This window comes from Pseudonaja textilis, chromosome 3 (genome assembly GCF_049901715.1).
Source record: "Pseudonaja textilis isolate UNSWEBS1 chromosome 3, rPseTex1.2, whole genome shotgun sequence".
Lineage (NCBI taxonomy): Eukaryota > Metazoa > Chordata > Lepidosauria > Squamata > Elapidae > Pseudonaja > Pseudonaja textilis.
In genome coordinates, this window is record NC_141992.1 from 106,601,184 (window position 1) to 106,622,479 (window position 21,296).

The 21,296-nt window shown below is 41.2% G+C and overlaps 1 protein-coding gene across 1 annotated transcript; it reads left to right on the forward strand.

Moving 5' to 3' along the window:
• The first annotated feature begins 9,331 nt into the window (after positions 1-9,331).
• On the forward strand, positions 9,332-20,916 carry LOC113448143 (vesicle-trafficking protein SEC22b). The gene is made up of 5 exons (XM_026718722.2): positions 9,332-9,476; positions 9,949-10,058; positions 12,445-12,605; positions 14,342-14,488; positions 18,094-20,916. Exons 1-5 carry the CDS (start codon positions 9,402-9,404, stop codon positions 18,246-18,248), a joined length of 648 nt encoding a protein of 215 aa, XP_026574507.1. The 5' UTR covers positions 9,332-9,401; the 3' UTR covers positions 18,249-20,916.
• The last annotated feature ends 380 nt before the right edge of the window (positions 20,917-21,296 follow it).

Here is a 21,296-nt window from a genome sequence, read left to right on the forward strand (position 1 = left end):
CCCTGGTTTGTGGAACATCAAACTGAATTAACAATTAATGAAGGACTGGCTTGGAAAGGGACTAAATTTTATGTAGTCACTAATCTAAGACTAATGGTACTAAAGCATAGCCATGACTCAAGATTGGGTTCTTAAAAACCCTGCATTTAGTCAGGAAGCAATTCTGGTGGCCAAAAATAAAACCTGATGTTGAGGATTATGTGAAAAGCTGCTTAATTTGTGCCACAATGAAACACAGAACTGGAAACCCCCTGGTCTCCTCCAACAAGTAGCTGACCCAACACAGCCATGGGAAGAAAACGCAATGGACTTTATCGTAGAATTACCTGAGAGTAGAGGAAATACAATCATTTGTACTGATATTGACTTATTCTCTAAGCAGGCCTACTTTACAGCCTGTAAAGGACTTCCATCTGCATAAAAGCTTGCAGAACTGTTCGTGAAGCATATCTATAGGCTACTTGGAGTACCTCATAGAATATCAGACAGACAGGTACAATTTACCGCTAAGTTCTGGAGGGAGTTTTAAAAGTCTATTGGGTCGTCCCAAGGGTTATCCTCAGCATTCCATCTGGCCTGCAACGAAGCAGCAGAAAGGGCTAATGCCATGGCGGATCAATACATTAGATGCTATGTAAGTTATCAACTGGAAAACTGGGCGGAGTTATTACCATTTGAAGAGGTTGCTTATAATAATGCAGTACATAGCAGCACAGGGTTGACTCCATTCCAAATCAACACTGGCATGGAATTTGTTCTAGTAATTCTATGCCAGAATTACCCAGAGAACCCCCTGTCTGTAACAGAATGGATGAATTCATTAAAAAAGGTTGGGATGATACCAAAAAAGCTTTGACTGAAGCTGCAAAGGATTACAAAAAGCAGGCAGACAAACATAGATCCCTTCAAGCACTATTTAAAGTAGGAGACAAAGTATATTTGTCAACCAAATATCTTCGATTGAAACTTCCTAGTAAGAAGTTGGGGCCTAAATTCTTAGGTCCATTCCTGATTTCAAAAATAATCAATCCAGTCACAGTCCAATTAAGTCTTCTCCAGCTATTGGGAAAATTCACCCAGTGTTCCATAGTAGTTTATTAAAACCAGCTGTTACATCAATAAGACCAATAGCAATCGCTCCCCCTAAACCTTTAATTGTACAGGGTGAGACGCATTATGAAATCAAGAAAATCCTCGATTCCGGATTACACCAAGGACGGTTACAATATTTGTTATTATGGAAGGGTTACCCTGTATCAGATGCTACTTGGGAAAAAAGTTGGGATGTACATGCAGATAGATTGGTTAACCAATTCCATGAGGAATTCCCCCATGAACCGAAGGGCCTTTTTGGAGGGGGGGAGGGGGTTAAGGACAATGCATTAACCCCTGCTTGTTTTGTTTCTTATTTTCTTATAGGAGATAAACTTTTCAAGGGGGAGTGCCTGTCAGATATGGAATTCATCGCTGCCACATAGTGGAGAAAGTGGGAGGGGTTGATCTTTATTGAGTAGCTCTTAGTATACAAAATATTTTATTTTGATAGTTCAAGGTTACAGAATATGGTCCAGAAAGAATTAGAACTTACTTTCAGATTGGGGCATGTGATGTAGTGACGAGGAAAAAGGGGATGGTTTTTAAGGTTGGGACTTTGTGGAGAAGCTGGAAAGATTTAGTTCTGGATTTCCACAGTATGTGCCAGACACTGATCTAATAAAAGTACTTTGAGATGATGTGTGTCCTGGAGTTACTGAGAGGAATCGATTTTCCCTGGAACGCTGACACCAGGTTGATTTATGGGGATGGCTGGCAAAGCTCCCAGTGCTGCTGCTGCCTCCTCCTTCTCTCTCTCACAAGTTAGCAACTCATACCTTTGATCAGGTTTGATTCTTCCCACAGCTTCATTCAGGAGATTTAAGGCTTGCGCTAGCAGGAGATTTATCTTTTGTGCCTCATGCCAAGCCTCCTCTCCTTGGCGCTGTCGAGTAGTTGTCACCCCTGGAGGGGGGGTTTCCTCCGGTTCCTTCCATCTGACTCCCAAGGACCATTTGGGTCGGACCACCGGTTTCTCATTGAGGTGCAGCCCTGCTAGCAACTCGCCTCCCCTGCAGCATCCAGAAGCAGGGATGTTGTTTTTCCAGTAGCTCCCAAATCCTCTTGGTTGCTAGCTGAATTGGACATTGTTTTCAGACCCCCATGGAAGAAAGAGTATTAATTCTCCAGGTGAGCTGGTAAACAGAGATCTAGAATAATGTCAGATGGTGCTCCATTCAAAATCCAAGAAAGACACTCTTAGACTTGGAAATAAGGGAAAATAAACTTTTACTGGAAATCAAGTGGTAGCATCAAAGGAATTCTAGATCTGAGTATTTACATGCAAAAACCACATATACAAAGTGATGGCAACATTCTCACCCACCATAGTTCGAACAGCCCATCCAATCAAATATGTGTATAAGAAACCGGAAGGGTTTCTTCAGCGACAGACCGAAATCCACGATCATGCACAGTTTCGATCTGTGCTCGCCGCTGGAGCGCCCTGATCCTTTGGATTCGGGGCTGAAGCCACCCTGTAGAGGTGGTGAAGAGGGGGGGATTGCTAGCCGAGTGGAGGGGAGCCGCATCTCTCCTCCTTGGCTGGTCTAAACTCCCTTCCCTGAAGGTAGTTGCAGCGGCGGTCAGAAATGGCCACCTCAAAGAAGAACCTGACTGGATAAGATTGTGCAGGAGGAAGACAAAGAGGAAAGCAGGATAAATCGGGCTAAACAACAGAGAACAGCTAAGCAAGGTACCCTGAATCTAAAAGTACCTAGAGGGATACTTCTGAAAGAAGATATTTAAGCGGTGAAGGAGAGAGAAAAGGAGGTTAAAAAACCTTTTTTTACCTTTATATTGACAATTACAAATGGTATGGAAAGAAATTTATATTATTTTGACACTAATAGGCAACCTTAAGCTGAAATCTAAGTGTCAAAAGGAGAATAAAGATTTTTTCTTGGGCATTTTAAAGCCCTAAAAAGGAGAAGAGTGCAGGCAAAAGGGAGAGACTTGGAATAATGGGAAAATGGAGTGCCACCTGGAAAAATAAAGAGGATTAACAGTGAAACTTTGAAAAGACTCCCGAGGATACATTGTAACTGAAATCTTATTAAAAGATACAGTAACCCATGGAAAGGAAAAGTAAAGGAAAGAAACAAGAAGGAACAGTCTGGGATAATTTGGTATTTAAAAAAAAAAGTTTGGGGCATTGGTTTTTTCTTTCTTTTTCTGTTTTTACTTAAAGTCAATCGGGTGGTTGTTCAAAAGTGTTTAAAATGCCATCACTCCTGGAGGAATTGAAGATGAGTCTTAAAAAACAGAAAGAAGGGGAGGAAGATCCTTTAGCTTCGTATTTGAATTTTTTGAAATGGAGATCCTGAACTATGAAAAGCAAAAGGAAAAGCTTCAAGAGCAAGAAGAAGGGTGGGACAAAGAAGAAGCCATTTTCAATGATCAAATAATGCAAAGTGTGGTAATAAGGGGGAAAGGAGTTAAATACGAATAATAAGAATTAATGAGAATTATAACAACCAATTAAATACAGGGGTGGGATTCTACTGGTTCGGACCAGTTCAGTAGAACCAGTTGTTATAATTCTCATTAATTCAGAGAACTGGTAAATTGGGTCTTTGGCTGGCTCTGCCCCTCTCCACCCGCTTCTACGCGCTCTGCCCAGTCAGTCCTTATCGCGTATGCACAACATTGCATGCATGCACGACCATTGCTGACTGCATTCTTCCCCCGCCTGCTCTGCCCCTCCTTATCTCGGCCATGTGCCATCACTGCCTGCAGTCTGTCTTCACACACCTGCCTGCCTGCCAGCCATTGCTGTCTGCCTTCTGCCATGATCTCCCCAGGTGAGTGAGGCTCTGCAAGCCCTGGTTGCCTATATGTTGCTGCTGCTGCCAGGCCCAGTTGAGTCCTGACTCCTGGGCCAGCCTAGGCTACCACCACTGCACTACCACTGCCACCCTCACCATTGCCACCACCACAAGCCCCAGTTGAGTCCCGACTCCCAGGCTAACCTAGGCTGCCACCGCCATGCCGCCACCATCCTCAGCACTCGTGGCCTAGCTAGCTTCCCCCCCAACTGTCCCTTTCTGGCTTGCTTAGCCGCCAGCACCGCAGCTCCATCCCATGTGGCACTCACAGCCTAGCAAGCTTCCCCCTCCCAACTGTCCCCAGCCTCCAGCTTACCTGCCTTGCTGGTGGCACAGAGGAAGGTGAGTCAGGGCTAACTCATCACCCCTCAGGTCCCCACCAGCCTGCATCTCGCCTCCTGCCTGGATTCTCTGCAGCTGCTGGGCCTTGTCTGTTAGGGGCAGGGGGAGCAACTAGGGAGCATGACGCTATGCTGCCTGGCCCGCATTGCCCCTTTGCCTCCCGCACTCAGCTAAAACACTTGGCCCAGCAAAGGTAGGGTGGCTGGCAGAGGGGTGATGCAGGTGGTGTAGCCTTGTGCTTCCTGGTCGCCTCCCACACAGCCCGGCAGCCATGAGCCCCAGCAGCTACAGAGAATCTGAGCAGTGGACAAGATGCAGCCTGGTGGGGAGTTGAGTGACGACTGCTCTGCCCTGGCTGGCTCACCTTTCCCTCTGCCACCAGCCGTGGGAGGAAGGTAAGTTTGCAGGCAGCTGGGAAAGCTCAAACTGCTGCCTAGTCGAGAGCTGCTGGTGGGGTGGGCAAGGCTGCAGTGTACGCCTCACTTGAAGTTCCCAGCCCAAAAGAGGGATGGGAGGAAGTCCCGCTCATGGCCCCTTTGTTGGACCCAGAAGCCTTGCCTTCAGGGTTGGGCAACGTGGGATCAGGTGTGAACGGACAATTGTGCCCGGTCCCTGGGACTTTTGGAGACTTGCCAGGAAGAACCCTCATCATGAGCAATGCTGCTGGGCAAGTACTTTGTTGGTGTGTGTGTGTGTTTCAGGTGGGTCTCCTGGCTTTAGGAGGAAGGGAAGGAGGAAGGGAAGGAATAGAGAGAGAGGGGGGGGGGAAAGAGAGAGAGAGAAAGAGAGAGAAAAAGAGAGATGGAAGAGACAAGAAAGTAAAGAGGAAAGGGAAAGAAAGAAAAAGGGAGAGAGAAAAGAAGAGAAAGGAAGAAAAGGGATAGACAAAGAAAGAGAGGGAATGGAAGGAAGGGAAAAAAAGAGAGAGAGAGAAGAGAAAGTGAATGAGGTAAATGAATGGATAGATAAATACATGGAAGGAGGGAGGGAGGGAGAGAAAAAAAGGAGAGAAACCCTGACTTTAGAAGACTATTTGAAGCAGCACAGCAATCTAGGGCTGGCCTGGAAGGGATCTCGGAGGACATATTCTAGTCCAACCTCCTGCTCCAGCAGGAGATCCTTACAGAATAATAGAATAGCAGGGTTAGAAGGGAGTGTGTGTGTTTGTGTGTGTGTGTGTGTGTGTGCGTGCGCATGCATAGCTGTCAAAACTCCAAAAACAGGTCAAGTAACTCGGGAGGTCAGTCATAAATTAGAACACTTGCTAAGCAACCGGCCATTAAGCGAGGACCACTTGTATTTGGTTTGCCAGTCACATGGCCACCATGCCATGCCCATCCGGTCACGTGACCACCAACCCACGCCTATCTAGTCATGTGATCAGTAAACCACGCCCACCCAGTCACATGACCACCAAGTCACACCCACAAATTAAGCCCTGCCCACAGAACTGATTGTTTAAAAAATTGAATCCGACCCCTGATTAAATAGGAGCCAACACTGTGTGGCAGCAGTCCAAAAAGCCAATGCAATCCTAAATTGTATTAACAGAGGAATTCAGTCAAGATCAAATGAGATACTAATACCACTGTATAAAGCCTTAGTAAGACCACACCTAGATTATTGCATCCAATTTTGGTCACCACACTATAAAAAAAGATGTTGAGACTCTAGAAAAAGTGCAGAGAAGAGCAACCAAGATTATTAGGGGAATGGAGGCTAAACTTACGATGAACGGTTGCTGGTACTCGGCATGGCTAGTGTAGTGATGAGAAGCACTGGGGAGACATGATAACAATGTTGCAATATTTGAGGGGCCATCACAGAGAAGAGTGGGTCAATCTGTTTTCCAAAGGACCTGAAGGTCAGACAAGGAATAATGGATGGAAACTAATCAAGGAGAGATTAAACCTAGAAATCAGGAGCAATTTTCTGACATTGAGAATAACTAGCCAATGGAACAGCTTGCCTTCACAAGTTGTGGGAGCTTCATTATGGAAGCTTTCAAGAAGAGCCTGGATTGCCACCTGTCAGAAATGGTGTAGTACTTGTAGGGGGGCGGGTTGGACTAGATGACTTAAAAAGTCACTTTCAATTCTGTTAATCTGTTAAAACTCTTCATTTTGTGGTTTGGCCTCCAGTCCCTTTGCTGCTTTTCTCTGCACTCTTTCTAGATTAGAGTCTCAACATCTTGGAATGGGACGTTTAGACACGGACCCTTGGCTGCATCTAATTGTTGGAGAAATTATCCTTCTGGGTTCAGTTCCAAGTGGGGAAAAATACACTAGAAACATGGAGGCTGTTTGGAAAAATGGTTTAATGGTGGACAGGATCACATGGCTTGGAGCTCCAAAGTGAAAAGGATGATCACATGTTTCAAGATGTTGAATGAAGGAAAAGAAGGGCTGAGATGCTGAGAGACCCTTAGTTTTATACCCTCTGTTGGGCCCTACATTAGTGTTTCCTGTTCCTGTATAAGAAATGTATCTCATTGGCTGTCAGACTCCCAGAGGTGGGGGGGTCTTACCGTGTTTCTTAGAAAATAAGACAGGGCCTTTTTTTTTAGACCCCCGAAAAAATGGCTAGGCCATCTTTTCGAGGGGTGTCTTAATTTTCTCCCCATGTGCCTTGCCGGGCCACTGGGCTGCTTCTATCCGAAGGAACGCCCCATGTGCCTTGCCTCTCCAACTTGCCCCTTCTTTAGCAGCTGAAAGCGCCCCATGCACACCCTTGCCTCTCCACCGGGTCGCTTCTGTAGCAGCCAAAAGGAGCTATTCCACAAACTTAGCACAGACTGAGGGAAGAATGGCAGGCAGGAAAATTCCCCCTACCCATTTTCCTCCCTGTTCGCTAAAAAGCCTCAATTCCAAAACTTCAGCATTCGGAATGAAGGGTTTTTGGCAAACAAGAGGGGGTTTTTCCTACCTGTCATCTATTCCTCAAGCTCCCTTTCCCTCCCTATTTTCCTGCCTTTTGAAAAAGCAGCTCTACTCCAAGCCTTCAGCATATCCCAGGACCCTGCAAGGCTTTTTGTAGCATGCGTGTGTGCGAGCGGCAGCTGTGAGGTTCGTCACATCGGCGTAGCCTCTTCGAACAGTACCCTGAAAGGATTGCTGTGCTGTCACTTGCACGCACAATGCTACAACAAGCCTTTCAGGGTCCCACGACCCTGCAAGGCTCATTGTAGCGTTGTGTGTGCAAGCGGTGGCATTGCTGTGAGGTTCGTCACATCCGCGCAGCCTCTTCGAACAGGACCCTGCAAGGATTGCTGTGCTGTTGTGCGTGCGAGCGGTGGCATCGCCATGAGTTTGGATACACTGGTACAGTTGCTCACGGTAGGATGCCAGCTGTACTAGTGTGATGAAGGTCACGGAAGTGCTGCCATTCATGAGTGCAACACCACAACAAGCCTTGCAGGGTCCTGCTCTAAGAGGAATGGATAACAGGTAGGAAAATTCCTCTCCCGATTTTCCTGCGTTTCACAAAAACAGCTCCACTCTCAGTCTTCAGTGTATCCCAGGATTGCAACGCAGAAGGCTCTGTTCCGAATCTTCAGCGTTGCAATCCTGGGAAATGCTGAAGGCTCTTGGAATGCCTCTGCTTCAGCACAGAATGACTTTTGCCCCTCTCTGCACTTGCCCTCCCATGCCCACACTGCCACTCCCCCAGGCTTATTTTCAGGGTAGGGGTATATTAGTTCCCCCCAAAATTAGGATTGGGCTTATTATTGGGGTGGGTCGTATTTTCTGAGAAACATGGTAGCTAACTTTGTAGGCTTTGTCTGGACCACATGGCTTCACCTGAGTGTTGGCTGATGCAATCTTCTCCGGCCATGTGGTGAGGTGGGGAGAGGGCTTTGTTATGTAGAATACTCTGCCCAGGCCTTAATGGCCTGCCATTAACAAAGGTGGGGGGTGAGCTTCTGCCTCTGAGTTTCTACTTCCCCTTTTAGGGGATATATTCTGCCTTTTTAGTATATTCTAAAATATTTCATTTTCCTAGGAGAGGGGTGGGTGTTAATTTCCTACATCCTTTTTCCCCCAGGCCACCTGCCTCAGCTCATTTGCCGTCACCTTTCCTTCCCTGCTGGTCCTCCCTCTCTTGGCCCTCCACCTCTCACCCTTCTTCCCTGCCCATTTGCCCAAACACCATTTCACTTGGGCCTTTGGCTCCACGGGACAAATAACTGCCAGCCAATTGGGTGGTGGGCAGAAGCAATAGTGCTGCAGGGTCAGTATACGATGCAAGTTTTTTTTTTTTTTTAAAAAAGTACTGTGGCTGCTTTGCAAGTTTTAGGGCCTTGCAGATCTGCCACCAGGACCAACATCTTTTTTTGTATTATGTGACCAAATTGGACACAGTATTACAAGTGTGGTCTTACTAATGCAGTATAAAACAGTACTAACACTTCATCTAATCTCACTACTACCCCTCTATTGACACAGCCTATGACTACATTGGCTTTATTTACGTCAATAGCAACTTTTCCTGATAACAAACAGCAATGTTTTTTAAAAAATCTGCCCTAGAAGTGGCAGTTAACCTCCTTCTTCACAAAAGGCTTGCATGTAAAATATTAGGTAATTGTCATGTCTACAGTGCGAATTATACTTCTTTTCCGAAAATAGCGCTTATAGCATTTAGAAACTGCACCAGATGAAAAGGAGCTCTGAGAAAGATAAGTAGAAAAAGGAGTGTGAGGACAACCCCGTTCGGTATTGTGCTAGAGAGACGCAGCTGGCGCTCGAACCATTCATTGGCGCATTCTTATTGCTCAATGTCCCCCCTCCAAGTGGAGAGGTTATTAGAACGCCCACGCTATTCTGTAACTGTGTTGTTGCAACTACCGTCGCCGAAGCAAATGACACTTAGGCTTTCAGGCTTACGATCTTTGCTGGTGCTGGTGAAGACATACCCCTCCCTACTTCTGAGAGGAACCCCCCCCCCCCCCAAATGTTCGTCACTTTTACCGGAACCAAAAAGTTGGACACCTCAGTTCTTGACCGGAGATATGATTGCACAGGAAACAGGCAAGAGAGTTCTTATAGGGTACCGGAACTTGGTTTTGCGGCTTCCGGCCAGCTCAGTATAGTCGGGCGGGTAGGATTCTGAACTTGTAGGTATTGATCGTCCAAGAAGATGGTACTTCTAACGATGATTGCGCGGGTGGCTGATGGGCTTCCTTTAGCGGCTTCTATGCAGGAGGATGAACAGGTGAGTGTGAGATACTCTGGGTTTTTTTTTTTCTCTTCGTTTCTACTCAGGATTTAATTTCTGATTAATATATACAATGCGGCTTAAGCCTTTAAAGTGCACTCGCTAAATGCTAGCATTGAAATCGAAAGATATTTAGCAGTAAAACTAATTGGGTTGCATAAGGTTAATTTTTCTTTATTTACCTCGAAATGCTGGTTGCCTAGGCTAGAAATAACATCTGTGAGTTTTGCTAGTTACTGAAGTTTATAGCAAAATTAAGCTCCTTAGAGTTTTCTAACGTTTAGCGTTAGATAATGGGTCCCAATCTAAATTGAGTTCATTCTTCCTCCCACTTAGAAGATGGATCATACAGTTAGGGATTTTCTCTTTATTTTACCTGCTTAATGAATGCTACTGGAGAACAGGAATCTGCAATTATATATCTAATTGATTTTGTTTGTTTGGGCGGATTGTTTTTTTTTTTTCATAGTCGGGACGAGATTTGCAGCAGTATCAGAGCCAGGCCAAGCAATTATTTCGGAAGCTCAACGAACAGTCTCCTACCAGATGCACATTAGAAGCTGGACCAATGACTTTTCAGTAAGTATAAATAGCAAATCTTGTATCAAGCTAATGGAACATAGTGCTTAACAATATCCTCAGTTATTACAAATAAATATTGATCCAAGTAACTATGTAGGAATTATTGGGTGCTCTTCCCTCCAAATGAAATTCAGAAAGGCCTAAATGTAATTATTATCTCTAACCAGAGGTAGACTTCAAAAATTTTAGCAAAGAGTTCTCTGCCCCGTTGCTGGGTGGGTGTGGTCATGGTGGATGTGACCTAGTTGGCCTCCACCATGGTGGGGGGCATTTTTGCTCTCCCTGGGCTCCGGAGGCTTTCCTTGAGCTTCCAGGAGGGTGAAAATGGCCTCCCCGGGCTCTGGAAGCTCTCTGGAAGCAGACATGGGCCCATCTCTGGCCTTCCTGAACTTTCGCCGAGCCTCTGCGTGCATCCTGTACTTACCTGCATCCAAAACGGGCTGCGTGGGGACTCCTTGAAGGGGTGGGTGGGCGGGGCCAGCCAGGAGTTGTATTTGGGGGTTCTCCGAACTGCACAGAATCTTAGCTATGGGCTCTACCGAACCCCCAACTAATTAAAAGCATTGTAGTAAACCTCAGAGGGTCTTGGATTCTAGAAGAAGCATTCAGGGACGTGAGTCAGTTCCTCAGTCTGCAAGAACACAGCAGGTTCATAGAATCACGGCATTCTAGGAATTCATGGAATGGATGGTAAGAATTATCTATTTCAATCCTCTGTAATGTACAACAATATGTGCACAGTTTTTCTTAAAAATCTTAAAATCTTTTTTCTTAAAAAGGGATTGTAAAATCTACAACTTTAGAGTAGAATATTCCATTTTTGTACAGATCTTAGCATTAGGAAATATTTTCTTGTGTTTAAATGAATTATTTTTATTTTGTTCAATTCGCTGTCTGATTCGCTGGTGACTGCCTGAACAAGTCCCTGCAGTTGCCTTTCAAGGTTTTCAGAATTGGTTTGCTGGGAGAAAGTATTAGGTCAAGGTCACCCAACTGGCTTTGTGCTAAAGCAGGACTAAAACTCATAGTGTCCCAGTTTCTAGCCTTAACTCTATACCAATTTAGCTCTCCTAAATAAAATTCAGGCAACTATAATTTGTATTCTTTATTCTTTTGTTTTTAGGAAAATAGGTCTTGCCCATTTTTTCAGTAGTTTTCCTTTATGTACCTTATGTCTTCCCTAAGTCTTCTTTTCTGAACATACTAAGTTCCATCATCATACTAGGTTCCATCATCACATAGGGTCCTCTTTGGAATCCATTGTAACTTGTCAATATCCTTTTAGAAATGTGATGCCCAGAATCATATACATTACTACAGAAAAATCAACTAGAGTGAAGTAGAGAGAAAGAAGATATTTCTTTAAGACAATGTTGCTTCTAAGGCAGTCAGGAATTGCAGTAGCCTTTCTACCTGCTAATGTTTACACTGCTGAGTCATGTTCAGCTTGTCAATGAGTTCGTCTTTTTCAGAAGTAGCTTTTCAAGATATGAATTCCCCATATGATATTAGTCTCCTACATTTTTTCTTCCCAATGTAATATATTTCTGTTTGCAATTTGTGCTACTGAAATATAGACACATACACACACACACACACCAATATATAAAATTGCAATAAAATCACAATGAAAATACAGATTATAACTAAAACTAAAGGATGGGGAGGAAAGTAACAGAAGGTAAGGGGGAGAAGTGGGAACTACTATTAGTCAATCAACAACTTCTAGTGTGATATTCCCCCAAGCCAACTGCCAGAGGCAATCTTCAATCTCTTTCAGAAAGTCAGAAGGGTGGAAGCCAATCTCACCTCAGGGAGCAAGATGTTCCAAAAGGCCAAGGCCACAGCCAAGAAGGCTCTTTTCCTGGACCCTGCCACCTGGAATTCCTTGACCTGGCATGGGTGGAATGAGCAGCATGCCTCCTCTGCCAGCATGGGTGGGGCAGACCTGTCTTAAAGGGGTGAAACCTGGACCCATGCCATGTAGGGCTTTATAGATAATAACGAACACTTCGAAATGCATCCAAAAGCAAACCAACTACACTGATGAACAGTGATGTAACATGGGCCCCTCTAGGGGTCCCTAGACTCTGTTCTGTACTAGTTGAAGCTTCCAATTGCTCTTAAAGGGTAGCCCATTGAATAAAATCAATAAAACAAAGTTAAAGATGACAAGCATGATGAAGCACAGGTGTGAGCTTTCCTCACCATTGCCCTTGTTTAAAATGCGGTAGAACTCTAAGTATAATTCAGGGCTAATATAATTTGTGTCTTGTAATATAGATTGGAATGTTGTTTGCAGTATGGCCACTGAAATTAATAGTCCAAGGTAGGGGTTCATTTTTCTTCCAGGTTAATAGTTGGCTTATATCTTCTTTTACAGTTACATTATTGAAAAAGGAGTTTGTTATCTGATACTATGTGAAGCTGCTTTCCCTAAAAAAATGGCTTTTGCATACCTGGAAGATTTGCACTCAGAATTTGATGAACAACATGGAAAAAAGGTGCCAATGGTGTCCAGACCCTATTCTTTCATTGAGTTTGGTGAGATTTATTTCTGGAGATTAATGATTTAAGGATAGTCCAGGGCCAGCATTTTGGTAATCTTAATGTCCCTTCCTCATCAGCTCATTCCACTTCTTTTAGCAAGTTACTAAAGTATTCTGAATTGCATATCTAAATTCTCTGATTTCTGCTTCAACTGATGTGATAAAAAGATTGTGTGGCATATACATGAAAAGATTCAAAGAGATAGAATAATCAATAAACAGTGATGTTTGCATTTAAAATACTTCACATCTTACATTGTTCTGTCAAACCAGACTAAGAAACCAATGCTATATAAGTTGGAACTTCTTTTATAATAGTTATAGTAATGCAGTCTTGCAACTTTAAATGTGCTTCTCCCCTCTCTTTTATTAGTGTGAGCCAGGGAGGGGCCTGAGACATTTACTCAAACCATTTTCTTAGAAGAGGCTCAGGTCCTGCTTGCCTGCTTGTTGTCTTGATAGCAGTTCTTCCTCCTATCCTTCAGGGCCATTTCCTATGCCATCTATGTGTTTTGCCTTATTAGAGTGCATTTAATTGCAGTATCGGTAGTCCTCAGAACAGTACCGTATTTCCCCATGTATAAGCCACCCCTTTTTTCCAAAATTTTCAAGCCCAAAAAGTACGGGGGTGGCATATACAAAGCAGGTACACTTTTTGTACGTGAAAAATGCATAAAATAATAAAGTAGGAATAAACTGGTTTTCCAGCAGTATGCTATACTTTTTTGTAAAAATTGTACGTGATGATACGATTACGAGTGCGAGTACGTGATAGAAATGCATACGCTAGGCATCGGCCTGAATGCTTCGTTCCTACTCTCGTTCCGATGCGTAGATTGCTAGCGTCGCCCGCACCGCTTTCGGCATCATGACCGAAGTTGTAGATCTAGACGTCGAATTTTGTTTCTTTGTAAATTTTCTTTCTTCATAACTTGTTTCTCTAATAAAATATTTTTTTCAAAACTTCACAGTCCAAAAATTGGGGGGGTGGCTTATACAAAGGGGGTGCTTATACATGGGGAAATACGGTAATTGAAACTGTGGCAACTATTGTTGTTAAGCAATGTGGTTATAATGAGCAATGTCACATTATGGCAGCAGTTGTGACAGTTCAGCTCACCATTGTTATGTGAATCCTGCATGATTGTTAAGCATGATGTCACATGATCACAATTTGTGACCAGATGACTTCCCCATTGACTTTGCTTGTTGGAAACTGACAGCAAAGGGTACAAATGGTGATAATGTAACTGCAGAATGCTACAACTATCATAATTGTGAGCTAGTTCCTGAATATCTGAATCATGATGATGTGACCACAAGGCTGTTATGACAAGGATGGTTATAAGTCTCCTCATTCAGTGCTGTCATAATTTCAGTCACTGTATGAGTGTTCATTAAATAAGGACTACCTGTACTTGAGAAGTTTTATTTTACTAAATAAGAGGTAGGTAATTTAAATTGCATATAGTATAACAAGGATATAATCAGATTGTGGTTAATGACTATATTTGCTATCAGTATAACTATAACCCTGAACCCTACTGAGGAAATTAACAGACAACAGGTTCATTATACTTTTTCCTAGAACAGTTAATTATCTTTCTTCTCCACCTCCTCTTTTTTCCATTTCTTGCAATAATGCCTCTTTACAGCATGATTTGAGAATATAAATTGATTAAGAATCTGGAAAGAAAATACTCTTACATTAACAATTGCTTTTTATTCCAGATACTTATATCCAGAAAACCAAGAAGGTATATATAGATAGCCGTGCAAGAAGAAATCTTGGGTCTATTAATACAGAGTTACAAGATGTACAAAGAATCATGGTAGCCAACATTGAAGAAGTCTTACAACGAGGTGAAACTCTTTCAGGTAACAGGGATCCATAAACCAGATGTTTTCCATTTTCAGGTCATAGATCTTGTTCTGTGAACTTTTTTGTGATCTATCTTGCTATTATTGATCCCACCACCTTAGCCCATCATATTATTGTGTAACTCTAGGGTTTCACAGAACATAGTTTGCAAAATATTGCCCATTTTAGGAGAAGTTTAAATATATGATTGCAGAATAAAACTGGCAAACTGCTTTGCATAAAATACTTCCTGTAGATAAGGGAAGGACCATTCTAATCCTCAAGAGGCAACAAAAGATTCATACCAAGAAAAACAAATATGGAATGTGCAATTACTTTGCTGTTTTGGATACCATATGAAGGCCTTTTAAAAAATTGGTTTGTATTTTAATAGCATGTACTAAATTCCTCTGGGAATTTACTTGAAACATAGCATGCAAATATATGTTCTATTTTGTAAAAAACAAACAAGCAGACAGGGAAAATCATAATTTTTGTGAGAAGTTCTAAATCATTTGTAATCTTGAGTTTTAGTGCCGCTATTTCATGCTGAGGAATCAGTGCAATGTATAATAAGTATACATCAATAGCACTGCTTATTGAACAGTGTTTTCATCCATTGGAATTGTTCATTCCAACTTGGAACAGTTTGAGAAAAGGTGAATTTTGTCAGTTATTTTTCTTGAGAGAAATAAAAAGCAGGAAAAGGCAGATAGGAACCACTGGGTGCTTGGAAATAATCAACAACTTGGTAAAGCCCATAATCCAACCATAGGGAACAGGAAAAGAGGCTGCGCTGCTGCCTAATTCTCAGCGTCCATCTGTCAAGACTTTTAAGGCCCTCAGGTGGCTTTCATTCTCTTCCTCAGCATTATTCTTTGTCTGTGGTGGAATAGTTTATTGTTTGGCAACTAAAATTATGTAGCTTATTCTGTTGCACTACTTTCTAGTTACCCTCATTGCACCCTTTCTTTTTGCTAAGATTAAGAACATATATTTCCTAATAGAAATCCCTTCATCTTACCTGTTCATGCCCTTCTTCTACTTGGTCACTACCTGTTTTAGTTAGTGATTAAGCAGGCAAGCAATTATCTTGCCTAACTGGAAGCTGATGTTAGCTGAAGAATGCAACGACAGAGTAGCAGGTGTCTGTTATTGCTGTATTCTATCATTTTATTTGACCTATGGACAAATAATTGATATAGGGGAAAAAAGTTTCTGTTTACATAACAGAGCAAACAATTTGTATTTTTCCTAACCATTATTTCTGAGTTTGAGTTAAACTTTCATGAGGAAAGGTCCACCAGAATTAATTTGGTTAAAAATCTTTCCCAAACTGGAGATAATTCTAAAAGTGTAGATTCCTACCAACATGTAGAATAGACAGTGCTACCAACAGATGGATTTGCAGTTGGCTGGCCAATTTCATTCAGAATGTAGTCATTAATGAAACTATATCTACATGGAGTATAGATGTATGGTACTCCATACAGTGGGGTACCTCGAGGTTCTGTTATTGGACCCAGTGCTTTTCACCATTTCAATAATTATCTGGATGAGGGAACAGAAGGACAACACCAAAATGGGGGGGCACTGCCAACAACTTGAGAGGCAGACTCATGATTCAAAAGGAGCAGACCTGAGCACTGTGGGCCCTAGCCAACAAAATGCAATTCAGTGGAGAGAAAAGCAAGATCCTGCATTTAGGTAGGAAAAAGCAAATGCACAGCTATAGAATAGGTGGTAACTGGCTCAACAATAGTAACTGCAAGAGGGATTGTGATGTCCTAGCAGACTATCACTTAAATATGAACTAGAAATGTGCTGTAGCTGCAGCTGTTCTCTTTGTAATTGATAATAAACAGCAAGTAGGTACTGATAATTTTCCCCTCTGTGCAAAAGTCCCTGCTTAAAAACATGGGCTTTTACAATAGAAATCATATAGAAAGAATTGTTAAATACACTTTTGAATATAAAAGCTAATATTTCATGTAAATAAAAATTATTTCATGCTATAAATAGTCTAAGTAGGAACTACAGCAGATATAAAAAGTCAAATTGAAATCTTTTGGAGAAAAAGTTACAATAACATGCCTCTTTATAAATGGGTATGTGGGTATGTTCAGAATTAACCAATAACATTCAGACTGAGATCAAAAAGTACACATCTGCCATCAAAGTGACTGATCAAGCACATATAACGTTCAGCTGTGTAGGATTTTTATGACATTTACTCAGTTGCCTCTTACAGCAAAAGCCATGATCTGCAAAGGCATCAAAGGGATCTCATTGTTGGAAACTATGTCAGGAGAAGAGTACAAAAAATTTCCAAGGTATTGGATATACCATGGAACCATGAAGACAGTCATCAACAAGTAGAGAAAATATGGCACAAAAATGACATTATGAAGAATTGAGAGACTGTCAAGAGACATGCAGCAACATTAAAGGAGCTGCAGGAATTTCTGGCAACTGCTGGTTGTGTACTACAGGTGCCAATAATCTCTCATATTCTTCATATGTCTGGGCTGTGGGATATGGTGACAAGAAAAACATTACAAAGAAAAACATCCAAGCCAGTTTACAAAAACCTACATAAAGTATGACAAAAGCATGTGAGAAAAGGTGCTCTGGTCTGATGAGCTCAAGACTGTACTTTCTGGCCATATTTCCAAATGGTGTGGTGTAAAAATAACATTGCACATCACCACAAGTACACCGTAGCCACAGTGAAGCATGGCAGTGGTGGCAGCATTTATGCTTTGGGACTGCTTTTCTTCAGCTAAAATTGGGGCTTCAGTCAATGTGGAGGGAATTATGAACAGTTCCAAATATCAGTCAATTTTGGCACAAAACTTAGGCATCTGCCTAATGCTGAGGATGAAGAGGAATGTCAATTTTCAGCATGATGACCCAAAGCATACCTCTAAACAAAAGAATGTTTTTACCAGAAGACCAAAGTTTTGGACTGGTTTATCCAGAGCCTAAACCTGAATCCGGGTTTTGCTGAAAAAGCTGTGGCTTTCATGGCTGACTCGCTATGCATCCCTGCTTGCAACTAGGCAACAGAAACCAGGGAGGGGGGAGGTGAGTGATTGGAATGTATGAGTGGCTTGGGAGAGAATTTGAGGAATGCAGATGCACTATCTGTAGCCTGAGAGAATTCTAACACCTGAAGGTGAAACGCTGCAAGGTGTGCAGACTGTTCCCAAAACAAAGGGAGTAGTTAATGGGGAGAAGAGGTAATAAGAAACTTCCTTTCTGCAAACTGAGTGCCTCATCCCATTGCTTATGAAAGTTCACTAGCCTTTCACTGAGTTTTTTTTTCCAAAAGGTTTTGTAATAGTTAGGGGAAATGAAAGAATTTGACTTCCATGAATTCTCTTTTGTGGTTTACAGTAATTTTAAGTCAGTGTCTCTAATCTAAATAAAAAATGCTGATTATCAAAGACAAAAAATTTCCTACCTGTTTGAGGGAAACCTATAATGGAAAAGATTGAATCATATATGTCAGACTAAAATCAGTCTTAAACACCTGGATAGAGGTCTACTGTCTTATAAATAATGTTGACATTTCATGAATATAATATTTTTGTTTGCATGCTATCTTTTCTTCAAACAGCATTGGATTCCAAGGCAAACAATCTGTCCAGTTTGTCCAAGAAATACCGCCAGGATGCGAAATATCTGAACATGCGTTCCACCTATGCCAAGCTTGCTGCTATTGCTGTGTTTTTTATTATGCTGATTGTTTATGTGCGGTTCTGGTGGCTGTAAGAGATTAATAGACCCCCGAAGAGGGATATTTAATAATAGTAAGCATATCACTGTTAAGTAGCTAATATCAGAGGATGTATATTAGAATCTGCCTAGATATTTCCTTATAATGAGAATTGCTGCTATTTCCAAATGTCAGAACTTGATGAGGCTAATGATTTTCTTTTGTAGCAGTTAATTGCTTGGAAGACAAAACATTTTTCCAGCTGAGAGTAGCCTCATTTGATCCACCTACTATTCAACACTACAGTTAACAGACAAACAAAAATAAGTGCAGCCCTGGTAGGGGATTCTAATGGGTATTCCTTGTTAAATTCCTGTTTCAAGAGTGGCACATGTGTGTATGTGTACATAACACAGTTTTTTTTAGTTTATCCAATCAATACTAATTTTATATTGTCAAATCTCTTGACTCATTACTCTGTTAATTTAGTAAGTCCATAAAATATTTCTTCATCTGGCTTCTATGACTGGTAAGTGAAATGGGGAAATAATTTGAGTTCACTTCACTGTAAATATTTAAATATCATGCTAAACTGAGGCCGTGTGTGTTCTGACTGAGCTACAGCAGCCACTGTTAGACATATTTCTGTACAGCTGGAGAAATACTTCAGCTTTTATTTCTGGCTAACTCGATTGTCATACCATCTGAACCAAATCAGGTTTGGTTTTATTTTGAAGCATACAGTTTCAAAAGCAGAAGCTTTTGGACAATTCCTCATGACTAAGCAAGGAAAGGGAAGACTGTTTACTCTGTGGCCTTTCTCAACTTATACTGAATTGACAAATGCCCTCATAAATGTTTCAAACTGTGAATAATCGACTAGCTGAGTATCTCTTCTTGAAAAAATACAGTAGAAGAGCAGGCTTCTTCCCGAGAGCTTGAATATACTGTATATTTTGAAAAATTAACCCCTCTATTTCATAGAAGTTTGTTTCAACTTTTGTATCACAAAAGATAAATGGTCATGCAACAGATTCTGTGATGATACTGCTCTCTACAAGGTATGCACATCTATTTTGGGAATTTACCTAGTTGCAAGTAAATTCAGTTCCATGAGTAATGTCATAAAAATTCTACAGAATAAACAAAATAACTTCTCAATTCTGACAAGGCCAAAGAATTTTAAACTCCAAAGTTAAGTTGTCTCTTGCCATTCACATCTTAGCACTGAAATAAATGTACAGGTAGTCCCCAATTTACAACTTTAAGTAACACTTCAAAGTTACAAAAGCACTGAAAAAAGTGACTTATAACTTGTTTTCATACTTATGACCATTGTAGCATTTTGATCATCATGTGATCAAAATTTGGGTCCTGTGATCAAAATGTGGCTTGGCAACTGGCATGTATTTATGACAGTTGCAATGTCCTGGGATCATTTGTTAGCTTCCCAGCTGGCTTCCGACAAGCAAAGTCAATGGGGAAAGTCTAGATTCACATAACAACTGCAGTGGTTCACTTACTAGTTGTGGCAAAAAAGATCATAAATTGGGGTACAACTCACTTAGCTGTTTTGCTTAGCAACAAAAATTTTAGGCTCAATTATGGTCATAAGTTGAGGACTACCTTTTTAATGTAAATCTCGTATTTAGTTTCTTGGTCGGTCTTCTATCTTTGTATTTTCAAGATATCAGTTTGAATGTTTAAATGATAGGAACCAGTTTCCCAATTAACAACCATATTCTGTTCTTATTGCAAGAACTCTACTATTACTATTTCATATAAAATATTCCTTTTTGTTTTGTTTTATGCAGATTTCCACTGGAAATTGAGGTAATAATGAGGATAATACTTCAAGAAAATATTGCACAGGGCAAGTAGGGCTGTTGAAACTGTTCTGTTAGGCAGTGTATTATATGGTTTTTTTTAACTAATAGCCACATTGTTTAATGACAGAGTTTCTGGTCTTAATTAGCATAATTAAGCAAGGACTACTTCTATGAGGATTCCTGCACTGGGTTATTAGGTTGGACTAGAATCTCCTTTGAATCCTATAATTTAAAGATGGTGTATTATTTTTAGAATCTGCCAATTCCAGAACAACTCTAGAGATAGAAATCAATAGAGATCTGGAACTGAAGTAATTAATCTGCACTTTTTCCTCAGAATTCCAGTGAACTGTCACCTGGTACATTATGATATAATAAGCTTGCCAAAAGTCAGTAAGTTAGGTCTGATTAGGAGTGCTCTGGCAGATATGTCTACTAATAAAACTTGTCCAGAATTTTCTTCCTACTGTGTTTCAAAGCTTATTTACAGTCCTACAATACAGCTATTACTAATCCACATGTTATTAATTGTATCCAAACTAATTGCTATATAAAATTAGCTGATTCCATTTGTTAAGGTTACCTGATGAAGAAAGTTTGTTGGCCAACATCATTTCACCCCAAATTCAAAGCATCCTTTTGCCACCAGCACATAATGAAAAAAAAACTCCAGACCTCTTCATGCTACTTAGTTAAAAGAAAGGCAGAAGTTGTTCTTGAAACAGGATGTTTTTATATATTGTGTGTATGTCTCTACTGCCTTATGTACAAATTGATGCTGGATATCTGTATAAGACATACTAACCTGAAACAACTCTCATAATATGTTTTGATATCTGTCACTAAAAAGGAATATTTACATATATGGTAATGATAGATTTGTTGTGGTCATATAGATCTATTGAACTGTTTCTTGTACTTCAAAACAAGAGTTGTGTAGGTCTTATGTTGTATCAAACATCCTGTTCATAAATGTTTCTAGTTTTGTTTTAAATACAAGTAAATGTGTTGAGAACGCTTCGATTAGAGAAAAGTACATAGCTTTGATATGCTCTTCCTGGAACACCATTCATTTTCTCTGGTTTTTACTTTATTGGAAACTGGAATAGCCAAAATATTCTGGGTTCTGCTTCTCTTACACTGGCTAAACTGAAATGGCACATCAGAAATATCCAGCACGAGACAAAACATATTTTCCATTTTATACACAGCTGGCAGATCCAGACAGAATGGCAGTGGTAAAAGTAATTCTCTGAAGTAATTCAGGAATTGAAG

Coding starts and splice junctions, on each gene's coding strand:
- LOC113448143 (XM_026718722.2), top strand. CDS start 9,402: ATGGTACTTCTAACGATGATTGCGCGGGTGGCTGATGGGCTTCCTTTA. Junction 9,477..9,948: donor CTATGCAGGAGGATGAACAG/GTGAGTGTGAGA, acceptor TTTTTTTCATAG/TCGGGACGAGATTTGCAGCA. Junction 12,606..14,341: donor CTATTCTTTCATTGAGTTTG/GTGAGATTTATT, acceptor TTTTTATTCCAG/ATACTTATATCCAGAAAACC.